Consider the following 18,724-nt stretch of genomic DNA (forward strand, 5'->3'; position numbering starts at 1 on the left):
TTTTAAAAATGTCGTCTCTTAAGCAAATCTCCGTTACTTTCGTCAGTAATGTTAGTTCTCTGAAGCCCTCCAAATAAAAGTGAAAAATTAAACTAATACGAAAAAAACATTCCTTGTAATCAGTTCAAGATATCCGTAATTTAGTATACGGGCCTGGGAATAAACAAAGAAAATCACTAAATAAAAAATAAAAACTGTACAGTATTCGAACCCATACTTCCGAAGAGAAGGCCCACCTAACATGGGTATCTAAAACCAAACGAAAGTTCCATGAACAAAGTTTCTTTCCTACGCCCCTATCTGTCGAAGAGGATACTACGAATCTGTTTTCTAACCGACTACAGCATGGTTGTCTTCAAGTCTCATATAAACAAATACTTGTTGAACCATCCTATTGAATAATCAATTCCTCTTAGTATTCTTCTGCCTATGCCACCCATTGTATCCGGTCCGGTCCTCTCGTGGAGGCGATCATGGTCCAATTGTCGATCTCTTTAACCTTTATCCTCGAATGGTCTCCAGACCTTAGTAAATAGTGGCTCATTAGTAAAAAAAACCCAAAAAACCTTATTATTGTGACCGATTGCTTGTGTGAACTTTTAAAGAAAGCTGAATTTGTATTCCTTAAACTCTGCGATAAACCTTTGTTCATGTTTGTTCCAGTAATGTGACCGTGATCTCCTCGAAATTATATCAAGCAGCGAATATGGCGAAATTATTACATAGTTAGCGATGGAATTTATTTCTGACAATATATTATATATCATATTATTTTATTGCTATTAAATAAAACAGGCACTTGAGTCCACACAGAGTGGTGGACTATAGTCGAGGACAACCCAAAGGCTCCCTTTTCGTTAACTAGTACAATGAGATTCCCAGGATTACTTCATTTACCCTTGATCCTCACCTTATAATGTTGAGTGCTTAGAAAAGGAGGGTGGGGGGCATCAAGTACCATTTTTGGAAACTTGACCAAGGATTGAAACCTGGTTTTCTGGCCTTTTTTTTTTTTTTTTTTTTTTTTTACATGGTGGTCACCACTTATCAAGACCCGGAAGCCACTCGGGGATAAGGGTTAGTGCGTGTACAGTACGTTAGTGTTGAGGTTTGATAAAGTGTCTTACTTAAAGGGGCGGTTCATCAGGAATTTGTTTATGTTGGACTTGAAGACATCCAGCTTGTAGTCAGGTGGGAAACAGGCAGATGGAAGAGAGTTCCACAGGCGTGCACTTCTAAGAAAGAAACTTTGTTCATGGAATCTATGTTTTGATTTAGGCACAGGTAAAGAGTGGGGAAAATGTTTGACAGTGGTTTCAGCTAGACGGATGTTTTTCATGAAAGATTGGCGAGAGGGGACCAGGGATTGGAGCTCAGACGAGCACTTGCCATGGAAGTAACGATAAAACAAAAACTGGCTCGCAACGTCTCTCCTGTGGGTGAGAGGTTGCAGGGAAGAGAAAAGTGCATCCCCCACTAAGCCACGAAGTCTATTTCGTACTCTGTCAAGGCAGGATAGTGTTTTTAGGAGCTCCTGCCCAGATGTGGCAGCAGTACAACATCATTGGACGTACTTGGCTCTTATATAGCTAGAGAATTGCATCAGCAGTGAGATATTCTGTCAAATGGTCCGTTAAAAAAAAATGGCGCTTCTACACTATCAGAACGAAATTTTGTAGTCAATAAATGGAGTTTTCAGATAAAAAAAACATGGTTTCTACTGATTTTTTTGTTTTCTGTCAATTCTAATAAATTACAATGGTAACTTCCAAATTATGCAATCGAAATTACCTGAATATTACTGAATTATTAAAAAAAAAAAAAACCTTAATCGTGCCACCAGGTGAAAAATTGCGGCCATCTTGTTTAAATCGAAACGGAAAATTACCTCCCTTTTGAACTCTCCTGTGTTTTTCGATCGTTTTTTTTTCTTTTTTTCAATTCTATTTTTATTTTCTTTAATAAATAATATTCTACCTTATCGATTTTCAAATATTTTGGATATAATCATCTTAAAAATACGAGGAATACGTAGATACCATCGTTTTCATGGGAAATTCAGTTTTGCGATTTCCGAAATTTCGTTCTGATAGTGTAGAAGCGCACCAAAAAATTGCTATAAAATGTGTTCCTTTCTGCAACGTGCAACGATGTAACTTTGTTGAGTTTTAGATTAGGCCACTCAACAATCAACAATTTAATAGTTGTTTGGTGTCGAAATAAATTAAGAATAAAGTTTATTTTTAACTTTTAGAGGGGATTCATCGTTTCTTCTTTATTTTAAGACTTCCTCAAGTTGATTGATTTGAAGAAAAAGAAAGAATATATATTAGATTGGTTGAAGGGGGGGGACACTCGTTAGGTCATCCATTGAGGTCGGGTTAGTTTGTTTGAACCAGGAAAAAGTGAGTTTGCAAAAACAGTTAAATATAAAATTAGTTTCTTTCTGTATGTGATATCTCCGAGCCATTCTCCTTCTAGCTACGGGTTAAATGATAATAATAATAATAATAATAATAATAATAATAATAATAATAATAATAATAATAATAATAATGCTCATCATCATATCGTATGAAACTGAAGATTCTATTGCTGGCATTGGTTTCCCCGATATTTTTCTAGCCAGAATTTTTTCTAGAAAGACATCGGGGATTATGGGAGGAATCACATGAAGGTTGCCAACATCCTAAGTGAAAGTGACAACCAGGTCTTCAGTCCGTGTCGGTAACCACTAGACTACCGTCACCTCCCACTACTCCTGTTGATATTACCTGTATTTATAATGAACGATTCTTATATTGTTTCTGAATTTTTGAGATGAGGATTGATAATTAGTTTGGATTATTCGAACTGAACTACTGATAGGAAAATATGACGCATTGTTGAATCAGCTGTTGTGGTCGCGTCAATTTGTTTGAATCGGGAAAAGTGAGTTTGCAAAGCCAGTTAAATATGAAAAAAATAAAAAGACAAAATTCAAAATTAATCTCTCTCTCTCTCTCTCTCTCTCTCTCTCTCTCTCTCTCTCTCTCTCTCTCTCTCTCTCTCTCTTCTACAGCTAAGGGTGAAATACATTTCTTTAATTGATCGCATTTTTTTAAATAATAATTCACGTCATATCAATTGTGAAGCATTTGCAGCAAAACCGACATCTGCCGTCCATTGCTACGGTCTACACCGAATCTACAACAGCAGCACAGATGTGGGGTGATAATTTTTAAACACTTATGGTGACCCCCTATTATTTATGATGGACTATTCCAATCTTGTTTTACAGTTAATTATATACCTTTGACATTTAAAGAAAACACGAAGAGAGAGAGAGAGAGAGAGAGAGAGAGAGAGAGAGAGAGAGAGAGAGAGAGAGAGAGGGGGGGGTCACAAACAATGTATTAAATAAGAACGGGAGGTCAACCAACATAAAGTGAGAGAGGTGGGCGGGGGAGTCATAGACAAAAACTCAATAAGAGATGAATGACTTGGCAGTACTGGTACATAGTACGAACCAGATGTCATTGCTGTTGCATATTATGAACCGGACTTCTCGTAAATGTCCGGTATGGCTAGACCAACAATGACGTGTACTTGTGCAATGTGCATCTATGTTAACGTGCTGAAATAATAACGTTATTATTTAGAAACCCATTTTTAACATCGGGATGGGAGGGTGTTTTATAACTATTCTGTACTTTCACCTAACAAATTTAAAACACAAAAAATATTGTAACACTTCAATTTAACGTTAAAATACTATTTAAAAAAGCAAAACAAAACCGTAATTTGAGCGGGTTTCCAGACGTTTTTAACGGCAAATTCCGGTGGCGGCGTCAGGTGCCGATTGAGTCCGAGCAGATATTTATGAAAAATCTGGGTTGTAATATGCACAATTACCAACTTCCGGTTCGTACAAGCCACTAGCACCAACTTGGCGAGTAAATGGAAAAACAAAAATTCTTTTTACTCTTTTTCATCCCAAACAAGGCATATTACCACTTCGTACGTATTTGAAATCAAGTCTAACAGGGCATTATGGGGAGTTGAGCAGCGAGATGTCTGTTCACATTACATTTAAACTTCTGCATATTAGTACAGGCAGGAATTCAGGAAACAGGGAGGGAATTCCAAAGTCTAGCAGTCTGAGGGGAAAATAACTATTAGAATAGAAGGCTTTTCAGCATCCATGGGTGTCAATAATGAATAGGTGGGATTTTGCTGCTTGTTGGGTTATTCGGGAGTATTAACTTCGAGGAGACAAAAGTACTGTGAGTTCATCAAAGCATATTTCATTAAAGTACACGTAAAACAGTCACAGAAATGCAACATTGCGGTGATGGGACAGGAATTGGAGTTAGTTGATAGTGCAAAAATTATTAGATTGAGACTTTTTTCTTTCTTTTTTTTTTTTTTTTTTTAACCCTGTCTAAGAGTGAAAGACTAGCGGTGCAGCTAATTAGAACAATTAAAATGATTTTTTTTTGTTTTACAAAAACATAACTCAATCCCAAAACTGAGGGATAACTTGTATTTTGTTTGATTAAAATATATAGAGGAAAAAAAGAAAGCCTTAAGGAAACAAACATTGATTAACTCAGATTTAGCAATGTAATGTACAGTGTTTCATTGATTTAATTGACGAATTTTTTCTTTTTCTTTTCTATGCTAGTACCCATATGCATGACCAATACATTAGAAAATGGAAAAACCGCTACATTCAAATATGAGTTCCAGCACGTGTTTACTGATCCAAGAAACACACAAGTCTATGGACTCTTAGCTGTCCGGTCGAAAGCCCTATTTACTCCACTGCAGGATGGCCGGATTAGTTTGGAGGTGAGTTTCAACAATTACGTCTTCTATTTTTTTTTTTCTCTATTTTATTTATTTACTAGTAGATGTATCCGGTTTTGCCCGGTATTAAATGTAACGTTAAATTTCTTAAAAAAAAAAAAAAAAAAAAAATGAAATAAAAATAAAACGGAAAGAAACTGAAACACGTGCATGCGAGTATTATGTTTTTTCTAAACAGTTCACTTCTTGTAAGTAAAAAAAAATACTTAAACCTAAAGATAGTGAGCCAAGTATGATAACCATTAGACCAGCTTGACACTATCCATAAAAATGTTCTCAAACCTACTTTTTCCTTATATAATGTTAACGATTCGTCCGTGTGCAGTCGTGAAACAGTTGACTCGCAGACAAAAATCCGATGCCCCTCCCTCTCCCCAGTACCCATTTTTAAATTTTTACCGCTTAGCAACCTTTTTTTTTTCAGATAAAAACAAATGAAAAAGTTTTCCACGTTTCTGAATACGCTATATACCAAATTTTAAGTCCGTAGATCAAAAATTTGTTGAGTATATAGATTGTGAATTTTCCTCACACACACACACACACACACACACACACACACACACACACACACACACACACACACACACACACACACACACACACACACACACACACACATATATTCTCACTTGTATAGATATATAGATTTATTTATTTTTTGAAAACATATTATTTACAAAAAATGTTTCTCAATCTTCATCTGCTCGTGGCCCCCTTTCAATCTAATTCCAGATCTCTATGGCCCCTTTCATAACCACAAAGAACTTTTCTTTCTTATTTTGTGTGCCCAACATAGAAATTAATTTTCACAAACGGTTTCTCTTCAAGAACTTCTCATCTGTGGAACATATTTTCACTGTACTGCTTCCCTGCATTCTCCAAACCAATGTCAACAAGTACTTGTCACAGACTGTCCTCATAAGTGAACAAATTTTGTTCATTCCATTAATCAAATAGAACTTCCATGAACAAAGTTTATTTCCTAGAACATCCTATCTGTGAAACAAGGGTCAAGGTTACTTAAGTTTCCAGACTTTTTTTGTATGGGCACTTTTATTGATAGTACACACATGTAACTTTAGTCCCCTTTCAAGTAATCTCCTTTGGCTGCAATGCACTTGCTGTACCTTTCCAACAACTTTTGGAAGGCCTTATGGAACTCCTCGTGTGTGAGCATGTCAGTGACCTTCACCACAGCCTTTTCCATCTCCTCAATTGTCTCATAACGACAGCTTCTAAAGTTTTCCTTGAGCTTAGGGAATAACCAAAAGTCACAGGGAGCAAGGTCTGGACTATAAAGAGGATGAGGAACTGTCTTGATGTCCATCTTGGTCAAATAATCCGATCTTCTATGAGCACCGTTTAGATAAACGTCACACAAATATTCCGCATATCCTGTTCCTCACGAATGATTGTGTGTACAGTTCCCACACTGACATCAAACTGTGTACTTATTATCTAGATAAACACACGACAGTCTTTACTTATCCATGAAATTCTTTATTTGGCCAATCAACTCTGATGGTCTGACTTGCTTACTCCTCCCACACCTCTCATCATCCCTCACAGACTCCCTGCCTTCCTTGAATCTCTTATGTCACTCCAAAATTGATGTTCGATTCATGCAAGATGGTCCAAAAGCAGTCTGAAGCATTCCATACGTTTCTGTGGCATTTTTTCCAAGTTTAAAACAGAATTTTATTGCATATCGTTCTTCTAAAGTGTCCTCACATCCAGATTGCATTTTTCAAATTCATCAGCTGTGATAATCAGGCTTTAGTAGGGTGTATTCCAATTCCTGCTGTAGCTGTTCATTTGAACGTGAAATCATAAAAATTTGTCAGTTATCTCATAAGATGTATAGCAATAACATACTGAATTTTCAAGAGTCTACGGCAATTTTAAATGTCTGTACAAAAAAGTCTGGAAACTTACTCCAGACACCTCATACCATGAGTCTACTTCCCAATCCTGAACACATAACTACAATATGGTCCTCTTCAAGTCTAATGCAAACAAATACCTGTTGAGCCGTCCTCTAAGATAATCAGTTCCTCTTAAGTAATCTTTTGCCCTTTCCACTCATTGTTTCCGCTCCTCTTGTGGCAGCAATCACCGTCTAACTGACTATCTCTTTAACCCTTATCCTCGAGTGGCCCTCGGGTCTAGATAAATGATGATCGATCAGTAGGACAGAGAAAAAAAATTAAATTCTCTCACAATATTCTTCATCATTCAACTGACAATACATCCGTCTCATTAATCCCTATCGTTTAGTGGCTTTTGACCTTAATAAATGATGACCAATCAATTAAACAAAATAAATAAATAATTTTCAAAAGTGGATCTTGGTTTCACTTTTGGCAGCCACATAACTCTCGCTTCCCTTATTTTGTCCTTTAGTCCTCACATTCCAGGAGCGATGTTTCTGACAAAGAGGGAAGAATCGCTGTTTTTTGGGTTGGAATCTATTCCATCTAACACTTATTGTTGGCAAGTTTTTGACCTGGAAGTAGTAGTATTTTTTTAGCTCCTTGCATCAAGTGGCTTCATGCCTTGTCTGGAGGTATTTCCATAAAAAAAAAGTAAAGTTGTTTTGTTAATAGTATTGTGGCAACAAAATACAAACTCCAGTTGTAAATAAAAAAAAAAAAAAAAAAAAAAAATATATATATATATATATATATTATTTCGATAAATATTTTAGTTCAATAAACTCATTTATTTACCTAATACATCCAGATTTATTAGCAAAAGTTACATTCAATCAAATGCGACTGTTACCGTAAACGTACTCTAACAATTGACAAAGGTAAAGAAGAATAGAAAGACGAGTTGGTAAACAAAATACCTTAATCTAAAGAAAAGTATGTAAAGGTGTTTTTTTTTTTCAGTACAATTTCAAACAAACGGTAATTTAATAATTTTCTTTCTACGTTTTAGCAAATTGAATGTTACAGAATATGAATACACAAAATTTCAAAGGAATTTATCTATCTATCTATCTATCTATCTATCTATCTATCTATCATAAAAAAGGAACTTAATGTGTGTGTGGATGTGTGTGTGTTCGTTCCCTATGGACTCGATAACGGCTGGGCTAATTTTTATGAAATTGAACACAAATGTACTTCATGTGTCTGGCAGTGTTCTTAGAAAGGTTTTGTATCAGAATGTCTTCGATAAGTGTCGATAATCGATAATTGGAAACATCTGATGAAAGAAGGAACAGGCGATTTTGATCACCTTACACAGCCTAACATCACAAGTGTATTTGAGAAGTTTTATTACCACACAAGCAGAAAGGCCCGACACATAAAATCAACAGTAGCTTCTTTGATATGACAGGGGCGCTTTCAAAATAAGTGTTTCTGTTTAGAGCACAATTGAAACGTGACACTTAACTTTTGCATTTTAAACTGGAATTCAAGCCATTATATATAAAAAATAAGTTTGTAAAATCAACAGTAGGTTCTCTACAGTGCAATGTAGACTACAATGTATTGTGGACTAAGTCATTGTGGGGAGACATGTGGAGCTTCCTCCCAGTGCACCACGATGGGTCCCCAACTAGAGCAGGCAATCAATCGATTTGATTGAAAAATGGTTGATTTCATTGATTTCCATTACAATAAAAATATGGGTGTGTGAAACATTTGTTAATCATCATTCAATCCCGGGCAACGTCGGGTCTCCCTGTTAGTATTAAGATAAAAAGAATTGTTTTATATATTGTTTATAATAAATCTATTATATATATAAAACTGAACGTGTTTGTGTGTGTGTCTGTGTGTGTACATTTTCCAACGCAATAACTCTGTCAATTTTCAGTCTACAGACTCGAAATTTGATACACAGGGTACTAAGATTTGGGAAAATCTTTGTAATTGGTTTTCGGCCAGAAATTTGGGTGTTAAGGGGTCAGAGTTCAACGATTTGGCCCTTGAGAACTCTACCAAAGTCCTCCGCCAATTTTGGGTCTAAACACTTGAAATTTTAGATATAGGTTCCTTGGACATGGATCTAACTTAATAACTTTATTTGAGCCCAAAACAATAAATTGTAAGGGGCCATAATAGAGGTCAAAGTTAAAAAAAATTGACCGTTTTTTTTTTTTTTTTTTTTTAATCAACGTACACCTCCAAACATCCGGGCAACGCCAGGCTGAAATACTAGTAAATAAAAAATACTGAATTGCGAAAAAAAAAAACCCTAAAAAACAAAAGCTTTGCAGCACCTCAAAATAACCCTTTCTTTGAAATATGTAAGTTTAGAAAGCCAGTATAACAGATCTTTTTTCTTTTTTTTTTTTTTTAATAATAAACAAACTTTTATTATTTAATTGGAATTCATTATTGAGATGAGTATTATTAATTAATTTATTTATTGCGGACATCTTTTTTAATCGTTGTTTCACACCAGCTATTCCTCTGGCCTTCATCAGGTGATAACCGCGACAGGAGACGGACTCCGAGTCTCCTAACTGCATCCTCAGCAATCGCAGCCAATAATGAATTCCAATTATATACTACATATACCATGCAGTTAAGGGATTAGGAGTTCCTAACCCGTCGCGGTTACCACCTGACGAAGTCCAGAGGAATAGTTGGCCGACACATCGTGAAACAACAACTAAGAAAGATGAGAATAATAGTCTGCAATAAATGAATTAAACAAACATTTATCTTTTAGAGGTTTTTGTTGTTAGCACCCCTAATAAATTAATTGTCGAACACAAAAACACAGGACCAAAAACAAAACCCTTTGTATAACAAAACAGCATAAGGATTTATTTGGACAGCAAAATTTGAGAGTTGCACTGTGTCCAGATTGAGGACGAAGGAATAAAAAAGTTCTTTGGGTCTGTCGGTCAGGAAGCCACTCTTTGTGGAGTCCCAGGTTGGCAGCAGTTTATTTTCTGTGAAAATTGTCGATGCTAGAATGTCGAGTGAACAGGGACGAGAGAGAAAGAGAGATGTTTGGCTTTGCTGTTGGTCAGGTTCTCTCCGCTGGCTAACTGTGTTTCTCAAAAGAGGATAAAGAAGTTCTCTTAGGGGACAGACGAATCAATGCACCCTGCTAGCTTATTGGTCAGTGTGTGGCCGAATCACTCAGTGAGGAGGGAGGGATTGATTCACAAGAAAAAATAGATCATCATTTGTGACTGGTACGGTACATGATGACATTATATCAGTGAAATATAATTGATTTTAAACAAATCAGTTATATTTCACTGATATAACGTCATCATCAGGAAAAGGATAATGTTGTATTTTTCTCTTTTTATTTCCTCACTAGCCTGGGTGCCCGGCATTGCCCGGGTGTTTGGAAGTTTGTATTGAGCAAAAAAAAAAAAAAAGTGGTAGTAGGCAGGCAGGCAAGCTCGAACCTGTATCGTGAAGGAGGAAAAAAAACGTGAAAAAAAAAAAAAGTGACGTCTTTGCCGTTGCATCCATCGCCAAACCGGAAGTGGCAAAGATTGAAATTAAGGCTAGTCAATCAAAAAGAGGGAATGGCTTTAGAAAATATCGACCAAAAAAAAAAAAGAGATAATGCTTACAGCAAAAAAAAAAAAAAAATTAAAAAAAAAAAATTTAAAAAAAATTAAAAAAAAATTAATTAATTCAATTCTTTCTTTCTTTTTCTTTACAGCTTCTAAACATTACGCTAGGACAATTGCAGAGTGATATTCTTTACCCTGATCCCATGAAAAGAATGGTTGCTGAAAGAGGCACCATAGGAATGTTCAATAGAATGAGTGAAATACTTAAGGAAAGTTTGAAAAAGAAAATTGTATTCTCGTGAGTAGTAATTCTTTTCTATTTAACTTACTTGAAATGTAAAAAAAAATGCACTTTTCTGTATCATATTAGACACCAGCTCGTGAAACTATTAGGTTGTTTCAGAAATAATCTCGTTTTTATATATATACTAGGGGGGGGGGGGTACCCGGCGTTGCCCGGGTGTTTGGAGGTGTGTGTGTTTTTGGGTAAATCAAAACAAAAATCGTTGCCCGGATGTTTGTTTTTAAAAAAAAGTTTTGGTAGGTATGTAGGAAGGATTGAACTCGAAGCCTTGACGTGCAGTTGGAAAATAATAAAATGTGAAAAAAAAAAACGTGCGATGTTTAACGGAAACATGTTTGAATTTATTTAAGTCAGATTAAGAATTGGCAGGTGCCCGTACTTGACGACTTAATGAGGTCAACTTTCAGTGCGGGGCAGTATTTTATTTAATGTATTTATTTGCTTCCCCACGAAAGCAAAATGTGACACAAGGTCGTTTTTAATGTGGGGTTAAACCAGCTCCCCTAAACCAAGGGTAAAAAAAAAAAAAACTCTGGCAGTATCCCCCCAAAATAGTAATTGTCTCAGTATGCAGGGTTTCCCCTACATTGACCAAGGACCAATTAACTTATGTGCAGCATTTGCAGAACAGATACTACACTTTGATCCCGGCCCGAGCGGGACAGTATTTTATTTACTGCGGGTCTGTTCGCTTCTTTTTTATATGAAAAAGTCGAATCCACATGTGGCGATCAAAAAATGTTGAATATTTAACTTTTGAGAGTCAGGCAAATTAAATAGACAGGCGACCACCCGTTGTTAACTTGTAGATATTATGATTTCGATGCAATATTAAAAGTTTTAAGAAGTTATGAGCCGACCGATCGCTTCTTGGAAAAAAGCCTTTCTCGGACATACACGAAAATGCACACACACACACACACACACACACACACACACACACACACACACACACACACACACACACACGCACACGCACACACACACAAAAGCAAACATTTTCGCTTTTATATATATACTAGCAGTGCTCGGGTGTTTAGAGGTGTGTGTGTTAAAAAAAAGTTTTATTAGGAAGGTGGGATTGAACCCCGAAGCCTTGATGCGAAGGTGGAAACGAAAGTGAAAAACAAAACAGGCACATAACTATCTCGCCCACGATGGAGAGGAACTGATAAGGGAGTTATGTGAAAGTTTGTGAAGGTTTATAAACAGATGCGAGGAAGTGGCGTGATATCTGACCTAGTTTTGCGCTGCAAGCCAGATCATTCACTTTTCAAGACACGGCAAGCTCGTAAAAGTCGGGCAAATTAAATACATATGCAACCCCCATTGTTAAGTCGTAGTTATTATGATTTAGACGAGATATAAAAAGTCTTAAGAATGAGCGAGCCGACCGAGAATCACGGCGAAAAATGCCTTTTGCAGGCATACACAAAAAGCGAACATACATACATACATACATACATACATACATACATACATACATACATACATACATCCACACACACATTTTGCCTTATATATATATATACAGGTGAACGCTATTCAAACACTATTTTTTTTTTAATATTTAAACGCTATTTTTTCCAGATTTTTAGATTGCTGCGTGTTTCTTTCGCTATTCGGTATAAAAAAAGCAAAACTGGATTCGAAGTGGCTGAATTGGTCATATCAGACGATTGCTTTCATTTGGACAACACTCCCTAATAAACGGGGGAGTTGCTTTTCTTCTCCAAAGTTGGGTTTTCACCTCATCAAAAACTTCCCGTCAAAACAAATACATTAAAAAAAATAACACAGTAACACAACAGAAAACGTTTTTATTTTATTTATTTTTTTTTTTTTAGAAATACAGACTATTTCCATACATTTCAGATTATTCTAAATTGACTGTTTTAGTTTGTTTAGAAATTGTAATTAAAAGAAAGTGTTTTTTTAACATTCAATTACTTCAATAAATGTTCCAGAAATTAATGTTTTCTGTTGTGTTACTGCTTTACTTTAATGTATTTGTTTTGATTTACCAAAAGTTTTCATAAAATTTCAATGAATTTTGTTGTCCCTCGACCCAAACGAAACTCTTGAAAAAAAAAATCTCCTGAAAACTTAAAAATGCTGAAATACCTAAATTTTAGCCGAAAGAATGGCATTAACAATGAAAAATAAGACAAACCTTTAATGAAAAATGTTTCAGTTAATGTGAAGTATTGTTTTTTAATGTTAACTGCCATTGCTTACGTCGTCGTAAATCTTAATTCCACGACTTCTATTTGACCTCATTAAGCGGGTACCTGTCAATTCTACTTAAATAAATTCAAACGTCTTTTGCTTACTCTTTCTTGCTGGCCGAGCGTTTAACGTCTCACTTTTTTTTTTTCCAACTTCACCTCAGGGGTTAGGGTTTGATCCTAACTACTTACCAAAACATTTTTTTTTTTTCATTTAAGAGCACACACACCTTTAAACACCCGAGTACCACCGCTAGTCTTATGGAAAAGTAACGCTGGGTACCACCACTAGTTTTATAGAAAAGTAAAAACAAAATTTGCTAGGCCTAAATTGATCAGGTCACAACTGTGCTACCTGAACAAAAATTACAAATCCAGTGGCACTTCAGCCTTTTCTTTGGTAGACCTGATGGGGGTCAAGCATTGGGGTGGGGCTAAGAGTTGTCCATTACAATTATTTTTAAATTTAAAGAGGAAGGTGCAAGTTGATTATGAAATCAGCTGTGCTTAAATCCAGTCAAATTTATATACATTATATAATTATGTATAATAATATATTTATATACCTTATATAAATTAAAAAAATTTTTTTCTTGCTCTGACATTGGTATTAAAAGCCTACTTTTTCTATTGGCATTTATTTGCTTCCCCACGGAAGCACAATGTGACACAAGGTCATTTTTTTTATGTGTGTGTGTGTGTGGGGGGGGGGATCAGCTTTCCCAAAAGGGATACTCTGGAAGTAGGCAAAAATATAAATTACCTTAGTATACAGGGTGACCCCCCCCCCAAAAAAACGGGCCCCAACTCTAATTAGGCCCCGTTTCTTAGTGTTTTGTCCGAATGAAATGAGACTTTGGTCATAACTGGTTTATTATATTCAAAACATCAAACATCACATCAAAACACTAGGGTCTTTGGCCTATTTTTCTCCGTTCTACAGCATATGTTCTAGATAGGCTCTTTTGTTTTTTTGGTCACCCTGTATAAGGGTTTCCCCTACATTAACTAAGGACAAATTAACTAAAGTATTGCCTCAGAACAGATACTACACTTGAATCCCAGCCCGAAGACCAGATCCTACATTTTCTATTTATAAATCATTAAAACGAACGTCTTAATATACTCAGTCATGCATATGCGAACGACTACATGAAGGTTAATTAAGCTGCACATTCTTTTAAAAGACGAGCGTTAATTAACTACTTATTATTTTTTATGGTTTCTTATTAAATGATTGATTTCACTATTATGCTGTATTCTATTTATGCATAGTTTCTATATTCTGCATAACTGCATAGAATTCAAGATGAAAACGTTCTAGCACGCAGAAATCTTTTTATATATATATATATATATATATATATATATACAAAAGTGACCTTGTCCCCCTGGAGGGGCATAGGCCATCTACAACTTTATAGATGCTTTTGTAACGAGGAATTCTTTGTTCGGGGTGAGGGTGTTGGCCCCACGTCCAACCTTCTCAGAAGGTACATACAGTGTCTAGCCTTCCCAAATGGTCACCCATCTGGTACTGGCCAGGCTCAACGTTGCTTTACTTTGGTGATCTGGCAAGAACTGGTATGTCAACGTGATTGTGCCTGTAATGCATGTAAACATCTACAAAGCAATACTCCATGTACTAGTGTTTTATACATATGGTATAAATATCATTAAAATCGCGTATATGTATTTAAAGTTTAAAGGGGATTCTGCCTCCATAGCTCTCTTAGAGGGGGAAGGATACGTAAAGGGGCATGTAGAGATTCGGGCCTATTTCCTTTATCTTCCCTGGAGAATTTTATACATATGATTTAAATTTCATATGATTTAAAATATTTATATTTAAATTTCATATGATTTAAAATATTTTATAATATGGTTTAAATTTCATCAAAATTTGATATGTTTGAAGTTTTAAGAGCGGTTCTGCCTTCATAGTTCTCTTAAGAGGCAATTAGAGATTAACAATCAAATCTGTTGCCAATATCACTGGAAAAATGATTGGATTACTCTACCACTCCAGAAGATATCTCACTGCTGATGCAATCCTCTATCTGTATAAGAGCCAGGTATGCCCTAAAATGGAGTAGTGTTGCCACATCTGGGCAGGAGCTGCTTGTCGCACCCTAGCTAGCCTTGATAGAGTTCAAAACTGGCTTCGAAACCTAGTTGGTGATGTCCTTTTCTCTTCTCTGCAACCTCTTTCCCAACTGAACTCAAATCTATAGTACCCCCTTGCCAAACTTTCACAAAAAAAAAAAACACTTGACTAGCTACAACTACTCTCTATCTGTGCCTAAATCTAAACGTAGATTCCATGAACAAAGCTTCTTTCCCAGAATTACCTGCCCGTGGAACACTGTTTTTTTTTTGCCTACTTCCCGGTTGAATACAACATAGTAGCCTTCAAATCCAATGTAAACAAATTCTTGTTCAGCCGTCCTCATAAATAATCAAATTCTACCCAATTTACAGCATTAACAATTACTACACTACCACCTTACATTCATTAACCATTATCCTCGAGTGGTCTTCGGGCCTTGATAAGTGCTGACTCTCAAGTAAAAAAAACAAACACTTTTATACATTTGCGTTTTATAAAAATAGAAAATGTTTGAAGTTCTAAGAGAAATTCACTCCTTCTAGCTCTCTTATAAGTTATTTAAAGATTTGAGACCACTTCCACTGCCCCCCCTCCAATTTTATACATATGATTAGATTTCGTTAAAATAGGATATGTTTGAAGTTTTAAAAAAGGTTCTGTCTCCATAACTCTCTTCAGGCTACTTAGAGATTCGGTGGCACTTCCATTGTCTTCCTTAGAAAATTTTATATATAGATACACTTAGTTTTTTATGTTGATTCGCTAAACTTTCTTTCAGTAGGAGACACACACACACATCGACATATATAAATAGAGAGAAATAATAATAGTTGTATTTATTAATTTATTAGCAGGGAGACCCGACGTTGCCCGGGATTGAATGATGATCAACGAATATTTCACACTCCTATATTTTTATTGTCATCAAAATCCGTGAAATCGGCCAGGAGGAAGCTTCACATGCTTCCATGCAGTCACTTAGTCCAAAATTGCACTCTAGAGAACCTACTGTTTCTTTTATAAAATTATTTTATATAAACTTCTTTCCAGTTAACGAAAAAAAAAAAACATTAAGAAATGTACATGCGGGGTTTGAAGCTACAGACCACGTCATACAAAAAAAAAAAAAACAACAACCCCAAAACACGTTATCAACTTATTCACAGCAGAATTTCCATGGCCATTTGTTCTATCATTGTTGCTAAGCGATGACATGGAAAAAATGGCTTTACTGATGACAAATAAATTAAAATAACGGTTTCGATTATCAGTAATTATTGTGCGTATTCTGAGACAAAACTTAACTAAGATCACTTCCAAACTTATTCACAAAAGTTCAGTAAATTTTAAAGAAAATCTGTTCAGCCGTTTCGGAGGCTATAAGGAACCAACTCAAGTACAGACAAAGTTGCATTTATATAAGTGTAGATATACGAGAAAATCAATCCAATTTATTAAAGTGATAAAATTGGTGTAGTTTCCTCTAATTTCTTCTATTGCTTATGTATTTTCTGCTTTTTTATTTATTTATTTTATTATTTTATTTTATTTTTTTCCAGTTACCACAAAGGAACTGTGGGGCAAATCTCAACGAGTTCAGGCGATGCTGATGAATCTATTAATATAAAAAAAGGTTTGATCAGCTTGTTTGAAATTAATTATAAAGACGTTTTTGCCGAAATCACTTCAAGGAGATCTTCTATCCCATATTTCTTCGATTCAATCTTTTTGGAGGTATGTACATATATTAATAATGTTTTATTATTATTATTATTATTATTATTATTGTTATTATTATTATTATTATTATTAGCGGGACCTGTGGAAATTCTACAGCGGATTCTTTCATATGTAATATATTGATGTTGGCATTCTGTAGATGTTCAGCGTAAATGGAGACGCTCTGCTATTATCGTAGCCCTTTTGTTAAAACTACAAAAGTATTTATCTAAGCTAGCATAACCCGGTCATAAAGTACGCTTAAATTTGATATTTTAATTCCTTCAGATTTCGTATATCTTATTAATAGTTAATGTTATATTGATTTTTATAGATAATAAAGTTGCGATTTCAAAAAATTAAAAAAAAACAAACATCCATATGACTTGGGTTCATTAGTTTGAATCGAAACTGAAACCAAAACTTATGATATATATATATATATATATATATATATATATATATATATATATATATATATATATATATATATATAAAGCGAGTTCCTTCAGCTATAATCGAAACTGAAACCAAAACATATGAAGAATTCTTGGTAAAATTATTTATAAAAAAATAAATGACTTGAGTACCATCAGCTATAATCGAAACCAAAATCAAAGCTTATGAAGAATTCTTGGTAAAATTATTTATTACAAGAAATGGAAGTCCATAACAATTAAACGTCAGTCACTCGGATGTAAGCGTGACACACAAAATAAATAACACACACGCTATCCTATTAATATATAGATTACTAGCAGTTCAGCCCGGCTTTGCTCAGGCATTATGTACTGTTCATACCTTTATGTGCATATGTATACATATATTAAATGTTTGACTCATGTCCAAGTAATTTACATCTAAAATTTCAAGTGTTTGGACCCAAAATTGCCTGAGGAGTTTGGTAGAGGCTGCAAAGGTCAACTCTTTCTAATTTGACCTCTTGGCAGTCAAATTTTCGCCCAAAAACTGATTAAAAACTTGCTGTGTGTCTGAATACCCTTTATGTAAAATTGCAAATGTTTAAACCCAAAATTGGCTGAATAGTTTGCTAGAGACAGCAAAGGTCAAATCTTTTCAACTTTGACAGCCAAATTTTCGGCCAAAAACCGATTAGCTTACCCTATGTCTGAATACATTTTATGTAAAATTTCAAAAATTGGCTGAGTAATTTGATAGAGACTGCAGAGGTCAATTTTTTTAACTTTGACCCCAATTTTGACCCCTTAACATTTATTGTTTTGGGCTCAAATCAAATTAAAAAGTTTGATCCATGTCCAAGTAACCTACATCTAAAATTTCAAGTGCTTAGACCCAAAATAAGCCGAGGAGTTTGGTAGAATTTTAAAAGTTCAAATAGTTGAACTTTGACCCCTTGACAACTAAATTTCTGGCTGAAAACCAATTAAAAAGATTTTCCCAAATCTCAATACTCCTTATGTCAAATCTTGAGTCAGTAGACTGAAAATTGACAGAGTAGTTTAGTAGGAAAATGTACCCCCCCCATACACAGACAATTTCACTTTTATAGATATACTAGCATTTCAGCCCAGCATTGCCCGGGTGTTTGGATGTGTTTGTTGAGCAAAAAAAAAAAAAAAAGTGGTAGTAGGAAGGCAGGCTCGAATCCGTACTGCGAAGGAGGAAAAGAACAGGGGAAAAAACCTGACGTCTTTGCGGTTACGAACACCGCCAAACCTGAAGTGACTTATGTTAACATTTAGGCTAGACAATCGAATGGAGAGGATGACTTTAAAAAATATCGGCGAAAAAAGCGACCCCCCCCCCCTGTAGAAAAGTGCCTAGTTGAAGGTGAAGATATTAATGTTTTTAGCCAAATTTTCGATATTTGTCGTATGAAAGGTCGAACTTTAAAATGAAACTGATCTTGGTAAAATCTGTCGCCTCTGTCGAAAGTTTTAGGCAGACATGCAAACAGACATACATACATACATACATTTATATATTCGCAACTAAAAATTTTCGACCGAAACTGATGAAAAAGC

The 18,724-nt window shown here is 35.2% G+C and overlaps 1 protein-coding gene across 1 annotated transcript in view; it reads left to right on the forward strand.

Annotated features, from left to right (window-relative positions):
• LOC145280048 (uncharacterized) overlaps nucleotides 1-18,724 on the forward strand; it is a 158,086-nt gene that overhangs the window by 3,105 nt on the left and 136,257 nt on the right. Inside the window, exons 2-4 of the mRNA XM_080131729.1 lie at nucleotides 4,667-4,833; nucleotides 10,507-10,655; nucleotides 16,559-16,733. Coding sequence (XP_079987855.1) covers nucleotides 4,667-4,833; nucleotides 10,507-10,655; nucleotides 16,559-16,733 — 491 coding nt within the window. The remainder of the gene's footprint in view (nucleotides 1-4,666; nucleotides 4,834-10,506; nucleotides 10,656-16,558; nucleotides 16,734-18,724) is intronic.

Source organism: Euprymna scolopes, chromosome 7 (assembly GCF_053919585.1).
Source record: "Euprymna scolopes isolate OS-2025 chromosome 7, ASM5391958v1, whole genome shotgun sequence".
Taxonomy (NCBI): Eukaryota; Metazoa; Mollusca; class Cephalopoda; order Sepiida; family Sepiolidae; genus Euprymna; species Euprymna scolopes.